At 50.3% G+C, this 17,315-nt stretch overlaps 12 protein-coding genes across 12 annotated transcripts; 5 read left to right on the top strand and 7 right to left on the bottom strand.

The window, feature by feature from the left end:
- Positions 1–25: 25 nt before the first annotated feature.
- Positions 26–841, top strand: B9G98_03346 (F-actin-capping protein subunit alpha; the record flags this gene model as incomplete). Its single annotated transcript, XM_024809903.1, has 2 exons — positions 26–92; positions 135–841. 2 exons carry the CDS (start codon positions 26–28, stop codon positions 839–841), a joined length of 774 nt encoding a protein of 257 aa, XP_024665671.1.
- A 6-nt stretch (positions 842–847) lies between these two features.
- Positions 848–1,117, bottom strand: B9G98_03345 (Protein transport protein SFT1; the record flags this gene model as incomplete). Its single annotated transcript, XM_024809902.1, has 1 exon — positions 848–1,117. One exon carries the CDS (start codon positions 1,115–1,117, stop codon positions 848–850), a length of 270 nt encoding a protein of 89 aa, XP_024665670.1.
- Positions 1,118–1,180: 63 nt separating this feature from the next.
- Positions 1,181–2,731, bottom strand: B9G98_03344 (Class E vacuolar protein-sorting machinery protein HSE1; the record flags this gene model as incomplete). Its single annotated transcript, XM_024809901.1, has 1 exon — positions 1,181–2,731. One exon carries the CDS (start codon positions 2,729–2,731, stop codon positions 1,181–1,183), a length of 1,551 nt encoding a protein of 516 aa, XP_024665669.1.
- Positions 2,732–3,003: 272 nt separating this feature from the next.
- B9G98_03343 (Sphingosine N-acyltransferase LAG1) lies at positions 3,004–4,206 on the top strand (the record flags this gene model as incomplete). Its single annotated transcript, XM_024809900.1, has 1 exon — positions 3,004–4,206. One exon carries the CDS (start codon positions 3,004–3,006, stop codon positions 4,204–4,206), a length of 1,203 nt encoding a protein of 400 aa, XP_024665668.1.
- A 143-nt stretch (positions 4,207–4,349) lies between these two features.
- On the bottom strand, positions 4,350–5,537 carry B9G98_03342 (37S ribosomal protein MRP4, mitochondrial; the record flags this gene model as incomplete). Its single annotated transcript, XM_024809899.1, has 1 exon — positions 4,350–5,537. One exon carries the CDS (start codon positions 5,535–5,537, stop codon positions 4,350–4,352), a length of 1,188 nt encoding a protein of 395 aa, XP_024665667.1.
- A 67-nt stretch (positions 5,538–5,604) lies between these two features.
- B9G98_03341 (Serine/threonine-protein kinase STE20) lies at positions 5,605–8,646 on the bottom strand (the record flags this gene model as incomplete). The annotated part of the gene is made up of 1 exon (XM_024809898.1): positions 5,605–8,646. One exon carries the CDS (start codon positions 8,644–8,646, stop codon positions 5,605–5,607), a length of 3,042 nt encoding a protein of 1,013 aa, XP_024665666.1.
- Positions 8,647–9,524: 878 nt separating this feature from the next.
- B9G98_03340 (Transcription factor BYE1) lies at positions 9,525–11,087 on the bottom strand (the record flags this gene model as incomplete). Its single annotated transcript, XM_024809897.1, has 1 exon — positions 9,525–11,087. One exon carries the CDS (start codon positions 11,085–11,087, stop codon positions 9,525–9,527), a length of 1,563 nt encoding a protein of 520 aa, XP_024665665.1.
- A 55-nt stretch (positions 11,088–11,142) lies between these two features.
- B9G98_03339 (hypothetical protein) lies at positions 11,143–12,201 on the bottom strand (the record flags this gene model as incomplete). Its single annotated transcript, XM_024809896.1, has 1 exon — positions 11,143–12,201. One exon carries the CDS (start codon positions 12,199–12,201, stop codon positions 11,143–11,145), a length of 1,059 nt encoding a protein of 352 aa, XP_024665664.1.
- A 95-nt stretch (positions 12,202–12,296) lies between these two features.
- Positions 12,297–12,674, top strand: B9G98_03338 (hypothetical protein; the record flags this gene model as incomplete). The annotated part of the gene is made up of 1 exon (XM_024809895.1): positions 12,297–12,674. One exon carries the CDS (start codon positions 12,297–12,299, stop codon positions 12,672–12,674), a length of 378 nt encoding a protein of 125 aa, XP_024665663.1.
- Positions 12,675–12,835: 161 nt separating this feature from the next.
- On the top strand, positions 12,836–13,330 carry B9G98_03337 (hypothetical protein; the record flags this gene model as incomplete). The annotated part of the gene is made up of 1 exon (XM_024809894.1): positions 12,836–13,330. The coding sequence occupies one exon, from the start codon at positions 12,836–12,838 to the stop codon at positions 13,328–13,330; it is 495 nt and encodes a 164-aa protein (XP_024665662.1).
- A 43-nt stretch (positions 13,331–13,373) lies between these two features.
- Positions 13,374–14,294, bottom strand: B9G98_03336 (Ingression protein fic1; the record flags this gene model as incomplete). Its single annotated transcript, XM_024809893.1, has 1 exon — positions 13,374–14,294. The coding sequence occupies one exon, from the start codon at positions 14,292–14,294 to the stop codon at positions 13,374–13,376; it is 921 nt and encodes a 306-aa protein (XP_024665661.1).
- A 400-nt stretch (positions 14,295–14,694) lies between these two features.
- On the top strand, positions 14,695–16,701 carry B9G98_03335 (Bud site selection protein BUD4; the record flags this gene model as incomplete). The annotated part of the gene is made up of 1 exon (XM_024809892.1): positions 14,695–16,701. The coding sequence occupies one exon, from the start codon at positions 14,695–14,697 to the stop codon at positions 16,699–16,701; it is 2,007 nt and encodes a 668-aa protein (XP_024665660.1).
- Positions 16,702–17,315: the final 614 nt, after the last annotated feature.

Raw genomic sequence — 17,315 nt, 5'->3', positions numbered from 1 at the left:
GAACCTCTCTGACCGGCGTTTTAATATGGTAGCAAGAATCGCTGAATTTGTGAAAGATGCGCCGCCGGGCGAGCTTGAGGCGATCAAGAAGGGTAAGTACGCAATTTGATAACCAGCAACGTATGCTAACGAAGACATTGAGGTGTACACGAATGGCAGCAACGCGGTGTTGAACGACGTCAGCGCAGCGGTTACTTCACACAGTATGGATATACTTCGGCCAGTGCAATTGAATGGTAAATATACCATTGTATCCAAGTATAACCACATTGCGGAGGACAAGTTCTTTAGCGACGGAGTCGAGTTCACGGTCGACAAACAGACAGGCAAGGTTAGCGAAACCGGAGAGCACGAACCACCCAGTGCCGACGCCTCGAAATTGCAGAAAATGCTTGATTCGTACATTACCGATCACTACGAGGCCGATACCACTGTTGGCAAGGTGTTTGATACCGACAATGGGTTTGCCGCGCTGATCACTGGGCGGAAACTGAGCCCCCAGAACTACTTTAACGGAGCCTGGATTGCCAGTTATGAGATTGGCCAGCACGGCAGCGTCAAAGGATCTATCAAGGTGGATGTGCACTATTTCGAGGACGGTAATGTGCGCCTAAAGTCCACTACTCCAGTAGATGTTTCGGGTGGTGATTTGCTAGACGCCATCAAAGAGATCGCCAAAGCCGAGTCCGAGTACGAGGTAGCGCTGAACCGGGCGCTTGTTAATATCAACGAGCACGAGTTCAAGGCCCTGCGACGCCAGCTGCCGGTGACTCGCTCGTACATGGACTGGGGCCAAGCGGCTACGTATCGACTAGGTCGTGACTTGGAGAACCGTGATTAAATAGAACTACGAAAAGTAGTTAAAGAGCATATATATCAACAAGATGATGGCCAGCGCCATGCCGACGGTTTTGATAACAGGGTGGCCAGCCCGGGCTGCTCTGACCAGCCGGGCCCCTGAGCTGCGCACAGAGCCAAGCATGCTGCCAAACGTTTCCGTGGCGCTGTCAATTATACTGTGGTCTGATGCCTGTGTGTAGATGTCATTCGTGACTTGCCGAATGGACGCCAGCTTGCCGGCCAGATCGTGCAGCCGATCGTCGTTCCTCTGTTCCATGAGTAAGGTTGGGACGGTGCGGTGATGGGAGATCGATGCTATATAAATTAAATACCTTAGACATTATTGAGGATAAGCTTGATAGCTCTGATATGGGTAGGCAGATTGTGCTGGTGGTACAGATGGGACTGGTGGTACAGAAGGAAGAGGAGAGGATGCAGGGGGGGCAGATGGAACCGGCGGCATGGGGCTCAACACCGCGGGGACGGTGGGAGTAGCGTACGGTGCCTGAGGTGGAGCGCTGGGTACTTGGGGGTAGCCGGGCAGACGTTGCTGGATACTCGGTGAAGCTTGGGCGGCAATGGGAGGAGACTGGTAACCATATTGCGGCTGCCCGGGAGGGAACTGGGCAGCCAGGGGGTGCGTCATGTGTCCATTGACATTGTATGGCAAACTGAGGGTTTCAGGGGCCTGCTGTCTAGCCCTGTACTCGGCTTCCAGCTGCTGATGGATTCGTGCTGCCTCGTTTTGTCGTTCCTCGTACTGCTTTTGCATCTCAGCTAACCGCTGGGCCTCCGCCTGACGCTGGGTCTCGGCGTGGTCCGCAATTGCTGCTTGCTCCCCTTGTTCAGCCATCTCCTGATACTTTTGTCGCACAGCACTAATTTGGTCATTCACAATCATCAAATCCGCCTTCTTGGCCTGGTACTCGGCAATCAACTGAGTGATACGAGGGTGCATGGCCATAAGCTCATTATACATCCTTTGTACATCAGGGTTGTTGATCACGTTCATGTCAGGGTACCGGCTGGCGGTTGCAAAAATGCTCAATAACTTTTCAACGTTACGAGACTGGGCAAAAATGTAATCTTCATCAGCGATTTGGACCGGTGCGACGGGTGCTGGAGCAGAGCAAGGCTCTACGTAGTTTGTGGGGAAAATGCCCTCGCTGTTATGGAGACGACCTTTCCACCAGTCCTTGTGCATTTTATCGTCCAAAACTTCAATAATATCGCCGGACCGGAATGACAGCTCGCCGGGCCCGGTTGCGTTTAAATCGTACAGCGCCTTTACGTGACTGATTCGCTGAACTCCTTGGCTTTGGGAAGCGTTTTGGGCCATGCTAGTATGTCTTTGTGATTCTTCAAGCGACAGAGCAAGGGCCCGCTTGAGATCTTCGTCCTCCTCGTCGGCCGCCGGAGCTGACTGAGTTGATTTCATACTTGAGCTGGTCTTTTGCGCCCGCAATCCAGGATGAGCTTGCAGAATCGCCTTCAGCGTGTAATCGGGGCCTTCTTTAAATGAAGTGTCTGTGTCTAAACGCTTCCAATCTTCTAGAATGTCCAGGAGGCGTTCCCGAACCGTCGCATGGGTGCGTGGCGAGACGCCGAGCTTTCGGAGCTCACCCCACGTAAACTCCGGGCGATGGTACATGATGCTTAGCCCCGAATCTTGTATAATTGCGTTCAAAAGTGTGAGGGTGTAGCGTTGGACGTTGCCATTAGGGGAATCAACCAGCTGGTTGATGAGAATGTCCACGGCTTGCCGCCCATTTTCAGACGGGTTTTTGCTGACAATTTCGCACACCGTAGCAATACGTGCCCAATCCTCTGTTAATTGGTTCTTGTCCGTAGCGTTCTCGATTGCTGCAACAAGCGATTTGTGTTCGACCATTGGAAGGGAGAGAGGCTTTGCTTACGGATGCGCCAAGCAGATGTCAGGCAGATGCCATGTTTAGAGGGGCAGTTGCTTGCCAGTGGGGGATAGCGAAAAGTAAATGAAACCCGGTCGGTACAGCTGGGAACACAATTCGGTGCGCCCCACATATTTTTGCACTACATTCTTCGTCCCCAGGCGACCTGTCCTCGGGCTGTTGACTAAATTTCGGCAGGCTTTTTCCCCTAACCGTTTTTTTACTTCCCCACAACCCTGAAACCTGCACTACAATGACCACCCGTCGACGAGGCTCAAGCTTTGGCCATATTGACGTTGGAGACACCCAAGGATCCTCTTTCAGCACTAGCGCCGGGGTCGATGACTATCTGCGCAAGCGTTTCGAAGCCGTGGATAAACCGGAAGGCGCAGTGACCCGAAAAGCCGCGGTCAAGGCGCAGGCCAAGAAGGAGCGCTACGTCAAAAAGGCCAACAACATCTCGTGGGAGATCCCGTTGGCTGTTCTAGTCGCTATATACGCGTACTACTTTATGTTTGCTGCCAATGATCCCACGCACTGGCTCCAAGGATGCGTTCGTTTGTCGTACCGTGTCCTGGGCACGTCAGATCCTGTCATCTACGGTAAAGGCAAACGTGATTTACTGTTTGTGGCTTTTCATGTGCTTTGGTTCACATTCGCCAGGGAGTTCATCATGCAAGTGATTCTCAAACCAATTGCCCGGTCGTGTGGTTTCACCACTCGCCATAAGATCAACCGCTTTGTTGAACAGTCGTATTCCATCCTCTACTATGGTATTTCCGGGCCGGTTGGTATCTACATCATGTACAAGGCTGATTACGCGAATCTGTGGTTCTTCCGCACCACTGGCTTTTACGAAAGTTTCCCCCACCGTGAGCTGGACGCCTGGTTCAAGGCCTTCTACCTGTTGCAAGGCGCGTTTTGGGCTCAGCAGGCTCTGGTACTTGTTCTGGCGCTCGAAGCCCGTCGTAAGGATTTCAAAGAGCTAGTTTTCCACCATGTTGTCACCGTGGCTCTTATTATTTTGTCATATCGCTTCCACTTCACCTACATGGGCCTGGTCATTTACATCACCATGGACGTGTCTGACTTCTTCCTAGCCACTTCCAAGGTGATGAACTATCTGGACTCCCCGCTGACTCCACCTTTCTTCTTCTTATTCGTGGTGGTTTGGGCGTACCTCCGTCACTACGTCAATTTGGTCGTGCTGTGGTCGATTCTCACCGAGTTCCGCACGGTCGGGCCCTTTGAGCTTAACTGGGTCACTCAGCAGTACAAATGCTGGATCTCTCAGTACATTACTTTCGCTCTTCTCACGGCCCTACAGCTGGTGAATCTGTACTGGTTCGTACTCATCATTCGCATTGCCTATCGCTACGTCGTCCACAATGAACAGGAGGATGTACGAAGTGAAGGAGAAGACGACGAAGAAGAGGAAGAGGAGGAGAAGGAGTAGAGTGTCAACTAATACGCAAGAGCAAAAAAAAGAAAAAAAAAAGAAAGCTCGTGTGTAAATACTGACGAAAAAGACAAACGAACAGGTGCCAAAAAGCAAGTCTTTACTTATAACTCAAATAACTATGTGCAGAATATTAAAACTTATGCGTTGAAGCCTTCACCCGACTTGGCCAACTCCTCGGCTTGTTTGAATTTACCAAAATCAGCCAGACGTGTCTGCCGGCCCCGCTTAGCTGCGTTGGAGAGAACACCAAGCACAAGGTCGCAGGCACGCAACGAATCGTCGTTAGCAGGAATAGGATAAGTAAGAAGTGAGGGCTCACTGTCTGTATCAACAAGACCAATAGTAGGAACTCGGGCAGTCAAACACTCGTTCAACATCGGCCGGTTCTCAACCGGGTTCAACACAACCACAAGATCCGGTTTGACAATGGTGCTCTTGAGATGAGTGCCTAAAGTCCGGCTTGTAGGACGATCACCCATATCCACCTCAAGACGTTCCCAAGTGTTGGACATGTTTGTAGCGTTGGTCAATGTGCCCGGGGCCCACCGAGTGTGGACGTAGTAGCCACCAGCACGGTTGGCAGCAACCTCGACCGAACGCTCCTGACCATCACGAGTACCAACAAAAAGGATAATTCCGCCCTGCTGAGCAACCCCTTCGACGACAGCTGCTGCCCTTCTAAGGAAGGTCAGAGTCTGATCCAAATCAATGATATGAATACCGTCGCGCTCACCATAAATAAACGGCAAGCAGTTTGCTCTAACGCGGGAGGTAATGTGGCCTAAATGAGCACCGGCAGCCAACAACGTGGCCACAGAAGTGTCCTTGATTGATGCCGGGGCAAAAACGTCTTCGTGCGGGCGATAGGCATCTGTCACAACCGCACCAGAACCAGCAACACTGCTGGCATGGAAAAGACGGCGTAAAAACAGCTCTTGGCTGGTATAGGGCTCTTCAAACTGCGAGCGCTTGAGCTTGGGCATGGCAGCGAATCCACGCATGTTTCCGTGCTCCATCTTAGTGGCCGGACGAGCAGTCACAACCTCATGCAGACTGGTTGTGTTGTTCAAGGTACGCTCAAAATACTCATTTAGCTCGTCTGTGAACTCGTGATCAAGCGCAAACTCGGAAATAAACGAATCAAACTCACGGGCCACCTTCTCCCGCAGCTCCGGTGACATGTCTACCTTCTCAGCAGTGAACGAGCGAGTACGCAAGATCTCCCGGAGCTGGCTCATCGCCCGCTCTTCTTCAAGCGTAACCTCCGTCGAATAGCGGCGCAAAGCCACCGAGCCCACGCCGAACCTGCGAAGCGCTCCAAACATCACGATGACAAATTTTTCACTCGACGTTTGGGAAATTCACTAGACGGAAAATACGTAACAACAAAATTTAATGCTCTGTAGATTTAGCGGTGCGGGCAGCCCGAACGAGGGGCGCCAGCGATGAGACGTTATCGGCGTGCTGCAGGAACGGGTGCTTGAGTAATTCGTCGGCGGACCAGCGCTGATCGACATCCACTCGCAAGGCGCAATCGATAAAGTCGCGGAACTGAGCTGAAAGACAGGTCGGATCTTTAATCTTGGGCGTGCCGTTTGAGATGATCATGTACAGGGCTTTGATAGGCGGCTCATTCAGGTACGGCGGCTCGCCCTCAATCATTTCAATGACCATGATCCCCAGCGACCAAACATCGATCTTTGGCCCGTACTCTTTGCGGGTCACGACCTCTGGAGCCATCCAGTACGGCGTGCCTACCATGGTGTTACGGCGATTTTGTATTTCATTCAGTTGTGCACAGTAGCCAAAGTCTGTCAGCTTGATGTTTCCGGCCATGGACAGGAGGACGTTATCGCTTTTGATATCACGGTGAATAACGTTATTGGCATGGAGGTGTGCCAACCCAGCAAGGGTTTCACGGCATACCGCGCCAATCTGCGCCTCCGTCATCATGTTGTACGTCACGACATCTGTCAATGAACCACCCTCCATGTACTCCATGATCACCCAAAGGTCTCCCTGATGAATGTAAGAGTCAATGAAATTGACAATATTGCGGTGCTTGCTTTGGCGCATGACAATAATCTCATTCACAATAAGATCCTTTTTGGGCTGCTTTTCCAGCTTCATCTGTTTAATCGCAACCTGACGATGCTCCAAAATACTCTCAGCAGTATAGACACCGCCGGACGCTCCCTGGCCAATTTTATGCAGATTGCGGAAGAGCTTAGTTGGATTGGCTGGTGTGCACATCAATTCAAGACGAGAAATCGCTTCCCGATCTCGAGCAAGCCGAGCATCCCGTCGCTTTTGTGCAGCTTCAGGCGTCTCGTTGGGATCACGACGTTGCGCAGCTAACGTCTGCTCCAGGGCCTGGAGTTCTTTCTCCTTATCAGGCACCTCGGTGCTGGGGTTAGGTGTAGCAGTCGTAGCAGACTTACTTTCAACAATAACAGTTGCCAGAGGCTTGGTAGCAGGGGCAGTAGCCGTAGTTGCCTGCAAAATAGCCGGTGACGAGCCGTTGGAGCCCGTGGGGCGATGTCGAGGTGAAAGCACGTGATGGCCCTCTGGCGACATAGCAGGAGGGGCTGGTGCAGCGGTGGTGACGGTCCTTGAAGAATCAACAGCACCAGGTGAGTTGGCAATTGCATGCACCATACGGCTCGGCAATGTAGGTGACGACCGACCACCAGCTTGATGCAATTTTGGTGTACGCAACCGTTGTGACACCACTTTGCCATCAGGGAACTGTTTTGAGACTTTATCGATATAGTCGGATGTCAAAGTTGGAACCCCCAACGGCGGAGCAGGAGGTGGCCGGGGTGGAGGGGGACCCTTCGGAAGAACTCGTGGACTTAGTGTGGCAGTAGATAGATTGGGAGCGGCTGGTGCTGCATGCTGTCGAAGTGAAAGTGTGCGTTTAGGTTTATCACCTGAAGGAGGTTTGGGTGCTGCACGGGATGGCACAAACATGCCTGAAAGTGACGCGGAGTTACTTGAAATTGACATATCAGGGGAAGAGATCTCATCTTGAGACATGAAAGGCGATGCAAGTCCGCTTGATCTAGATGAATTGCTAGTATCCTTGCGGAACCCAAACTTGGAGAAGAAGTGGTTGTCACCATCAATCTGTTCCCGGGCATAGAAATTCATTACATCCACGATCCCTTGAGGATTCTTTTGCACATCTTTCGACGTCAGCCCGGAGTCACTCAGCAGCTTTTGCCATTCAGGAGGAATACCAACAAACTGGTCGGTATCAGCATCGTAGCCAACATGTGTCACATGCTTGAGGTTATAGGGTTCCGAGATGTTGCGCTCACGAACGCTTTTTCGCTCTGTTCGGAAAGAGCTCACAAAGTTGGATAACTTATTGCGTAGGCTGCTAGGAGTCGTCGCCCGGCGAGGGCTTGAGACATGCGGAGTTTTAGGAGTGGCAATTGATGCGACGACCGGCGCCGCAGGGGGAGGCGATTTGGGCATTTCCACTTGTCGGGCAGCCGTTGTGGCCGGCAGGGGAGGCGGCGGAGACGAAAGCGCTAACGGGGCTGAGTTCAAAGAGGAGGATGAAGACCCACGACGAAGACCAGTTTTCTCTGCCAAAATAGCAGCCGCACTTCGAGGTGTTGCCACCTCAGGCTGGGTAGCGCTTCCAGCACTTGCCTGTCTCGGGGTTTGACGGGGTGATGTTAAACTAACAGCAGTGGTAGGAGGCCGTGGTCCATCACCTGTACTGTCATTATCGTTGGAGCTGCTCGTACTGCTGCTGCTGCTGCTACTGTTATCACCGCTGATGGCCTCCCCACTCGTGTCCTCCACCGCGTCCTCGAAGCGGCTCATGTCGCTAACAACCACGGGAGTAGAATGAGATGTGTTTGTTGTATTCGCACTATTGGGGGCGCTCTCGTTACTGAGAGCACTTGTTTCACCGACCTCGCCGATCTCGTTCATTTCAATGGTTCCACGTGGAAGAGCAAAGACACTCTTACTGACACCGACACTTTGGAGAGATACAGAGCTAAGAGACGACACCAAAGAGCCCGTATTACGGTCTTCTACCGTATTGGGTCCGGTAGGAGAAAGTGGGGGATCGATTGTTGATTGCGAGTCTCGTTCTTGCTTGCGTCGCTGGCCGGTTTTAGTCCAACCAGCCGGAACAGTGTCGGGGAGCGTCATAGAAGCAGATGTGCGCGCACTACTGCGTGATCTTGTTTGTTTCAGGCTCGAGCGTGAATCATCCAAAGACCGGCGCTGAGCTCTATCATCGGGGACTTGAGCCTGGTCTAGAGAGCCGGAGGGAGATAACCGTTGGGCAGTGTGGGAGCTGGCGATGGAAGATCGCTCAGCAACTTTGCCATTAGCCGGGTTGGAAATCGCATCTTCACCCTTTATGCCTGCAATAGGTTGCGCCATTGCAGAACCCACAGAGGTCATTTTGTAGTACTGTTCAGAATTGCCGGGAAGAACAGCGTGAAAACGCGACTGGACTAATTAACAAAGATAAGTCCAATTGTCAGTAGATTCGGAGAAGTTACAGGCCGAATAGCAAGATTTGCGGCGAGCTCAACTGAAATCTAGATGGTGTGAAGAAAAAAAAAGTTTGAGGCACTGGACGGGAACAAAGGCACAGGAAATTGTTGTTGAACGTGTAGACCCAAACTAGCTTTAAATAAATGATCCTCAGAGTGCTGGCAAATGCAATATCACAGAACGCAGAGCACTACTTGTCTCTTGAATTCAGGGCCGTTTTACACTCTTAATCGACTTACAAAGCCAATTTTAGTGCCCTGACTCCCAATCTCTGGGTGAGGATTCCTTGCCTGCGTGTTTACCCCAACCCTAGAGAAAACCTGTGGGTATGTGGAAGATTGGCTTTCACGTGCAGTTTGGAATGTGTCAGCCAGAGATTTTGGAAGTGCTTGTTTCCAATCGAGGGGGGGAGGGTAGACAAGGGTCTGCAGCTCGTCACGATCAACCTAATCTGTCAGCGGCCGAGGCTATTTGGGGGGGTTGGGCGTTGCGTGCAAGTACTGTAAATAGCTGAGAACATCAGATTGTAAATTCTCGAGCTGGTCCGGCTGATCTGAATCGTGCGGCCTTTGTTTCAGCGTGAAAAGTTCTTATCTTGACGCATGTCGGATGCATGTTGGAGCCATTTTTGATGAGAGATGCTTTGCCCCGCGTCTGCTATGGATTGTGATGTACGTTTTACATTCCCTAGTACAAGGTTGGTGAGTTAGTGTGTACCGCAAAAAATAATCAATAAAAAATATTGCCGCGACTCCGCTATTAGAATTACAATTTGTTCAGCATCAAGCTCTCTGGTGGGCGGCTGCTAGAGCTTTGGCATTCGGCAAGACGAACACACCCAACAACACCGGGGATTTGTCGAGCCAGTTATTTAGTTGTGTCTTTTGTGCTTCTGTCAGGACCAAGAAGTGCGGAATCTCCTCGGTTTTATCGATCGGCACCATGTAAGCATCCTTGGCAATCGCTGACCGGTTGGGTAGTACTCCGACCTTGGCCCTTGACTTGTGGTATTCGTACAACTTTCTGAATTCTGGGCACGGGGCTGCCTCGTCAGATATTATTGCGAATGAGGCAATGGTGCGCTTCTTAGCGCTGACTTCAAGGTACTTGAATGCAACTGATCTGTCGACCCGTCCATTTACAGTCTGGGGTTCCGTAACATTAACGATTGAGCTCCACAACTCTGGATCAAAATCTTTACCACCAAGGTGAAAGGCAGTGGCCGGGAATTCGGCAATGCTCGACATTATAACTTTACCATCCCATACAGGTATTATACTGGGTACAGTTTGATTGGACTCTTCCTGATCGCCATCTTGGGCATCTTCAGCATCGGAGAAGCCATATTCGGGGGGCGAGAATGTCATGTCAAAGTTTGTCTGTTCGTATTTTGCTTCAGTGGCAGCTTTGACGGCAGGCTGTTCGCTGACAGGAGCCGTCACAGACTTGGCAGGGGCCTCTGGCAATTCTGGCTCATCGCCTACAAACTCTTCGCCCTTGTGTGTTTTTCTCACTCGTGGAGCGTCTTCATCTTCGACCTTGAGAACGGTTTCACGGATAGCCTCTTTTCGGACAGATTCAGCCAGCTTTCGTAGCTCCGGATTCATCATCTGCTCAACAGTCAAAGTCACACACTCATCAGGAGTTAGCTCACCAGATGCGATACGCATCTGCAATTCCTCATTCTTGTTGCCTTTCAGGTTGAATTGAAGAGATCGAAAATGATCACGGTACTTGTTTCCCACATCAACCGCCTTTTTAGACTTTCCAACTGGTTTGTTAGCATGGTGTTCGTATAAAGCACTCTCTAATTTGATAGCCATGGTTTCTGAGAAGGCGTTCACGTCAGTGTCTGTCTCTAATACCCCGTTTGCAATTGCCTTGGGCACAACTTCTTGGGTAAGGATCCTTTGTAGAGCCATACAGGCGGACTGCCTAACTTTATCATGAATGTCTTCAATTTTATTCTCTGCCACAACTGGGTCCTTTCTCTCCTCTTGAGGCTGGCAGTCTGAGCACAGATAGGGCTCGGGCACCACTGTCTCGGTATTCACGCCAAAGATGCATACTACATGCTGCCAAGTTAGACAGTTTTCACACTCGACCATAATTTTATCGTCAGACTCGTCGTATTCAGTTTGTCCACACGGGCATTTGATCTCCCCAGAGGATTTGTCGGCTTTCTTCGATTTAGGCTTGGGCGTCTGGGATACGCCATCCACAGGCTCTGCTTTACGTTTCCTAATTGGCTTGGCGGGTATTTCGGTATCTAAATTCCATCTCGCAAAGCGGTTTTGGCCCCTATTGGCTCGTGTCGAGCGCCGGGGCTGCTCCTCCTCAGACATCATAAAATCGGATGACAAAGATTAGTCGTTTCGGGTTACATAGGAAATAAATACGTTAGCGGTGAACAACAAAGCTTCCAGGTAATTCTTCGTAGTTGAGATTACGTTGATCGAGGTACCTTCTCACTGCGTTTTTGATGCGAGGCACTCGATCGGAAGAATGAAGACCTGCTCCAGTCACAAGCTCCAGAGTTCGGTCACGCGAGCAGACCAGCCAGTGATCCACTTTGTCTTCGCATAGAGCTAGCGCAACCGACACTGTCATACCGTGAAAATCAATCGCCGATGCTTGCTGGTTGTAAGATTTAACATGAAATTCGAGCACCTGCAGTTCTTTAAGCTTTTTCATCAAATCTGCCGCTTCCTGCCTGTACTCTGCGGCCAGATGCCTCGTGCCAATGCGTTGGCTATGGTTGTGTGCCTGTTCCAGAAGAGTGTCCATACGCCGAAGATAGTTCTCCTTCATCTGCCTGACGCTGGTCTTAGTAATTGGTTGGTCGCCAAAACTGTCAAGCAGTTGTTGAGATGGTGCAGCAGATGCAGCACGCTTCGCATCGGACGTTTCGACCCTAGGCCTGGGCCGGTCAAGTTCGGTCACTAGGGTAGAGATTGTTCGCATATCCCATGCAGATGACTTGAAATAGTTTTGGAGAACTTTACTGACCGATTGATCGTGAATGTCGTACAACTCTTCTGCCTCAGCTTGTGAGACGTTCAGTGCCAGCGCTAGCAGCTCAAGATCCTGGGTGCGGTTGATATTGCCCTTTTTTTCACGCTTGACAAGCGTTTTGTGCTGCTTTTTCAGCCGTTTATCAAAAAACTGCGGGCTTGACTCGTTTTTCAAAAGCTCGTAATTCAGTAAAACTTCAGTAGTCACGTCCAGGTCGTGCTTGTTTTCCAGCAACTTTGCCTTCAAAGTAGACCTTGGGATGGTCGGGAAACAGTTTATTAAAAACGCCATTTCCTCTTCGTCATTTTCGCTGATCTGCGACACGGGGACGGCCGGTTTTGGGAACGCTTCCTCAATGAGCGTCTGAACGTCTTCCTCACTGAGTCCCAGGCCACGCAGCTGTGTTTCTAGTTCCAACTCTGTCAGGTTCTGGTGTTCTCCCATTTCCGTGTTGTGCAACCACCGTCTAACCTAGGAAATGCTCTTGATGTTGGGCAATCGGTCAGCACAATCGGTGCTTCTAACTTTCACCCGCTTTAATGTTCGGTTTCCCCAATCATATCAGCGACTACGGTCTGAAAGAGTATCTACGTATCGTGGTCATTATCTGTGTGTATGTTCTTCTTCGGCCTGTATTTGAGAAAGTATTCTCCAAGCTCAGTGAGCGTGGTCGGCTTCGGGAGAAGACGCGCCGGGAGGAGGAACTCGCTAGAATGTACAAGGAGCAGCGTGTGAAGGAGAGACTCGGTATTTCCACTGAGACGACTGAATCTGAGAGCACTCAAGAGACTACATCTGCCAAGACGGCCTCGGTGTCTAATATTCTTAAACGGGGCAGCCAGAAGAAGACCGCGAAGATCGACAAGATCCTGAACGATTTTGATAGCGATGAAGATGTTTCGGATCTGATTGGCTGATCGGCCACTCAAATCTGTACTTAATTTCTTTGCATAGTTACTTTTGTTTTATTTGGCTGAACCTAGAGTTGATCCGGCGACTCAGATAGTTCGATTTGTCATCGGAATCTTTCAAAAAAAAAAAGTATCTAGAGCTGACTGTGAATATTTATCATAGCCCGATGAGTGAGTCTGCGGTAGCAATAATGGCTGCTCGCAAGTCCTTGCGTGACGGCCCGTACTTCACAGGAAACACACCACACAAGGGGGTGACTTTTCGTGAAGACGACAGAAAAGTTCGCTCAACCGTGAAGCGGTTCACGGATCGATACACCAAATTCAGGACTGTTGGCATCACATCCGAGCAATATCAAGCGCCCTACTGGCTTCCCACGGAACTCAAGGAATTCATTGGCCTCGACGCGACTAGAAAGTCCAACGGGCAGGCCAAGAAGACTGGTCTGGAGCTGAGTGATATACGGTTAATGCAAGACGAAGAACAGAAACCAAAGGATGATGAGAACGGCGAAGGAAACGAGGATGACGAAAGCGCACCCGAAGAGCTGGAAGACGAGTTCGAAGAGTTTGAAGATGACGACTATAATGCTGAAAAGTACTTTGATGATGGTGATGGCGATGGAATGGGCGACGACGACGATGGAGAAGCTGCATATTAAGATGTGATGCGGAGATATATATGATATAGTTAATGAAGGCCAATCAGGGCCGAATGCGTTCGAACATAGATTCACCAAACCCGTCGTTGATCTGGCGTGAAATGTCTTCCTGATCAATTGGCGAAAGGACGTCTGATTTTCGACTCTGGGTAAGGCAGGGTGCCGAATTGTTGGACAAGTTCATCATGGTGTGAAGATCTTGGTGGAAGCTTGCGCTGGAAATCAGACTGGCATCACCCCATGGGCTAACGTGCTCAGGGTCGGAGCTAGTGAATTGATGCAAATTGGGTACACTGTCGAAACTCTGTTTGTATAGTGACGACCTTGGAGCACCGGGAACTTGGGGTAGTGGACGCGGGGTACGGGAAGGGGACACACTTCGGGTGCTACTGCTGCTGCGAGAATGAGTCAAAGATACGTTTGCTCCTTGCGGTTGAGGAATCTGAGGTAGCTGTCGTCTTCCGGAAGAAAAAGACGAGTTCGGTGATGGTATACTCGATAGAGAAGATGCCGAAGCGGTGGAACTCCGCCTTGACGGAGAACTTCTGCGCCGGTTCTTGGAATAAAACGTCATCTCCAAATAAACCTCGCCCGTATATCGCTTGTTAAAATAGATTGGATGCCAAGCATCATAGCCGTCTCTGACTCTGGCCTCGAAGGCTGGCTTCAATGGGATCACAGCATCGCCAACGATGTCTGCGGTGGAGCGGTTTTGGTCGAAAACAGACAGCTTTAAACACTCGAACTCTGATCCTTCAAAAATATTGAATCTCATTTCCTGATCCCACGACGGACACTGGCCACCTCTGTCAATGGTTTTCGTTTTATGAGCAGAGGTGGCTACTCGCACCGAACAGAACGGATTCTGCTTGGAAAGAGCCCGTTTGTTGTGAAGATTCTTGGCCTTCATGACAACTACAATCAGGGTGCCGACCTCTGTTGGCTCAGGCAAATTTGTGTCCATAATGATTACCGAAGTCCAACTACAGTATAAGATGGTTTGTGCACCGACCTATTGCTTCACAGTTTTGTTTATGCATAAGCAGCTGTGACCTGCAGTTTTACCTCCAGTGTCTTGGGAAGGTGGCTGGCGAAGTCTGGGTGGCTGGGAATACAACAGGAATGCGCGAATAATACGATTCCAGCAGTGCTTTCTTTTTTGATATTTTTGCAATGTTTTACCATGGATACCTATCATCTCCTGCTAGCAGACACCTGTAAGTGTACCTGTGCTCGATATGCATGGGTATTACTCGATTGGGAATAATCCAAACAATAACTTTGCATCTGCGGGACCAAGTGTCATTATAATTTTACACAGGCGCGATTGCTTTTGCCATCACGACCTATCCTGAATTTTTTGTATGCACGATCGCACAGACAGTGAAGATAGTGCGCTGGTTATTCGTACAAACCCTCTGAATATACGAGGGCTTGATGGCGGGGACCTTGTTATTGACGAGAACGCCCTGCGGCAACAAGTCTCTGTTTTCAAACCACAGATGGATACAAGTCCCCAGAGGAGCCCTGAGCGAGCTGTTATAGTGGGTGAAGATGTGGACAAATCCCAGTCTATCTCGCCGTTAGTGATCAAGAAGAACCCGGTTTTTGAAGCGTCTTCAACCGCTCCTCCAGAGCCTGAATTGGCAATTAGTGACCTAGACATCCCCACCCCGAAGCTTGAGCTCAACAGTGATTTGGGCATGTCACTCGCCAACGAACTTAGCCACATCGCTCTTTCGCGCAAGAACACAATTTCTTCAAAGGCCAAAGGTGTCACCCTGGGTCCTTCCCAGACGCCTGATTTGATCCAGCGGCTTCGTTCTGTTCGCCGAAAGTTGGCAGTAGACGGCCTTGACAACTTGCAGGATGCTGATGATGTGGACGAGGCTTTGCCTGCAAGCATGCTCAAATTGATCAACTTCTCCCCGAACTCTCAATGGCTTCCTAGTGACGACGAAGAAGAGGATGACGAGGAGGATGAAAAAGATGTATCACCATGGGTCGCTTCCAGGGAATCAACCGTTGAACCTAATACACCTGTTGAAACCCACCAGGGCGAAGTCACAACTGAACCCTTGGAGACAGACGAGGAGATGTTTATCCCAGAGTTGAAAGAAGAGCCTGTTGTTCCTCAGCTGAAACGCAAAGATCCCATCATCAGCTCCGAACGACCAGTGGTTGAAAGTACCGAAGAAGCCGAACCTGTGACCACCCCGAATCTGTCAGAGGCGGATCCTGTCGATTGCAATGACCGAGGCCGGCTTTTCTTGCAAATCAATAAACTCAATAATTTGAGGGATTTGCCGTTTGACGGCGGCCGCAACCCAAGGTTTACTTTGACCTTGGATAACGGTATGCAAACAGTAACAACACCGCCTGTCCCCCTCACTGCCCCCGGGTTTAGCGGAAGCATTTCTGCGAAAATCGGCCAAGAGTTCGAACTACTTGTTGGAATGGACCTTGAGTTGGTGGTTACTATGTCGGTGTTCATGGACGCTTTAGAGGCACCGCTCCGACCCCGGCGCGAGCTTAAACCTGAACCACAGAAGGTTGAGACTCCACCTCCGAGCCCAAAGAAAAGTAGCGGCTTAAGGGGGCTCTTGTCACCCAAGAAGAATAAGCGATTGTCCGTGGATAAGCTTCCACCGGTGATTGATCAACAGTCCTACTTGAAGGATGAGCGAGAACACGATATAGCTATGGAATCGTACAAACGCCGAAGCAACTTATGGAAAGGCGTCACTGGTCCCAAAGGCGAGGTTGCTCGCGGCTATCTTTTTGAATCTCACTACGAGGCTGATATTTATGGACGTCCTCAAAGCTACTCGTTACCTCTATACAACGAATGGCAAGGAGAAGACCCCAAGCAGATGTGCGACCTGCAAGTCACACTCATGTACGTGCCTAAATTATTCAACAGCGAGACTCTCCCGAGCAGCATGCAGGCGTGTGTAAAGGAGCTGGAAACCGCGCGACACAACCGAAGTCTCAAGTTTGAGGGCTACCTCACGCAAAATGGAGGCGACTGCACACTTTGGCGTCGCAGGTGGTTTACATTGCGCCGAAACGAGCTTGTTGGGCACCACGAAGATACAAAGAAAGTCCGTTCGTTTATCCGCATGGAGAATGCACGCTCAATTCTAGACGCGGCCGAGGTGCCGCCAAGTGACGACCTGTGGTGTATTTACGAGGACCGTACCTTTTTTGTCACATTCAAGGATGGCGAAGAGCTCAGCTTCTATGCAGACACTGCAGAGCTCAAAGACGAGTGGTTGCATGCCCTGCGTATGGCGGCAACATACTGCACTACCCAACATAAAACCTGGAAGGACCTTGTTTTGGACGAAGAGGAAAAAAGGATCGTGTGAGCGTCCCAAATTAGGACGATTGAATTAAGTTTGTAGATAGATAGGTTTGTTTTTTATTAAAATGTCCAAAAGACACCCAGACCAAGACCCACCCAAATTTAATCAGAGCCAGACGTCGTTGAAAAAAATATGGAGAATCTGGAGGCACGCCCACCAAGATCGCCAACATAAAGAGGCATGCAGAATGCGTCTAAAAAAGGCGTTACGGACATAAACAGAGTTGCTTTTCTTTTATTTGAGTCGGTTGACAAGGCCGTCACATTTTCTGATTCCGCTGCCCAGTGCCGTTCATGCCAGCCTCGCTTACTATGCCTTCCTGAGCCGCAGACACAAAAACACCCGTCCCAGAAGCCGACGCAGGGCGAACGCAATGCATAACTAACAGGGTTAGGTCGCCTACGGTCGGTTGGACTGATGAGTTTTACTAAAAAAATGTAAGGATTGCTAAGCAAGCCCAGAAAGGGTCTAAACTTTGAAGCCGGCAAGGCGTGACAAAAGTAAACTCATTATTTGTGTACTAGCTCGAGCTAGTCAAACCCGGCTGAAACGGTCGCCCATGTGCAACTGATCAGCTCTAAAACCCGACCACTGAGCAACCTATCGGCACGGAATTT

Source organism: Wickerhamiella sorbophila (assembly GCF_002251995.1).
Source record: "Wickerhamiella sorbophila strain DS02 chromosome Unknown contig2, whole genome shotgun sequence".
NCBI lineage: Eukaryota > Fungi > Ascomycota > Dipodascomycetes > Dipodascales > Trichomonascaceae > Wickerhamiella > Wickerhamiella sorbophila.
This window is presented reverse-complemented; position numbering and strand designations above follow the sequence as displayed.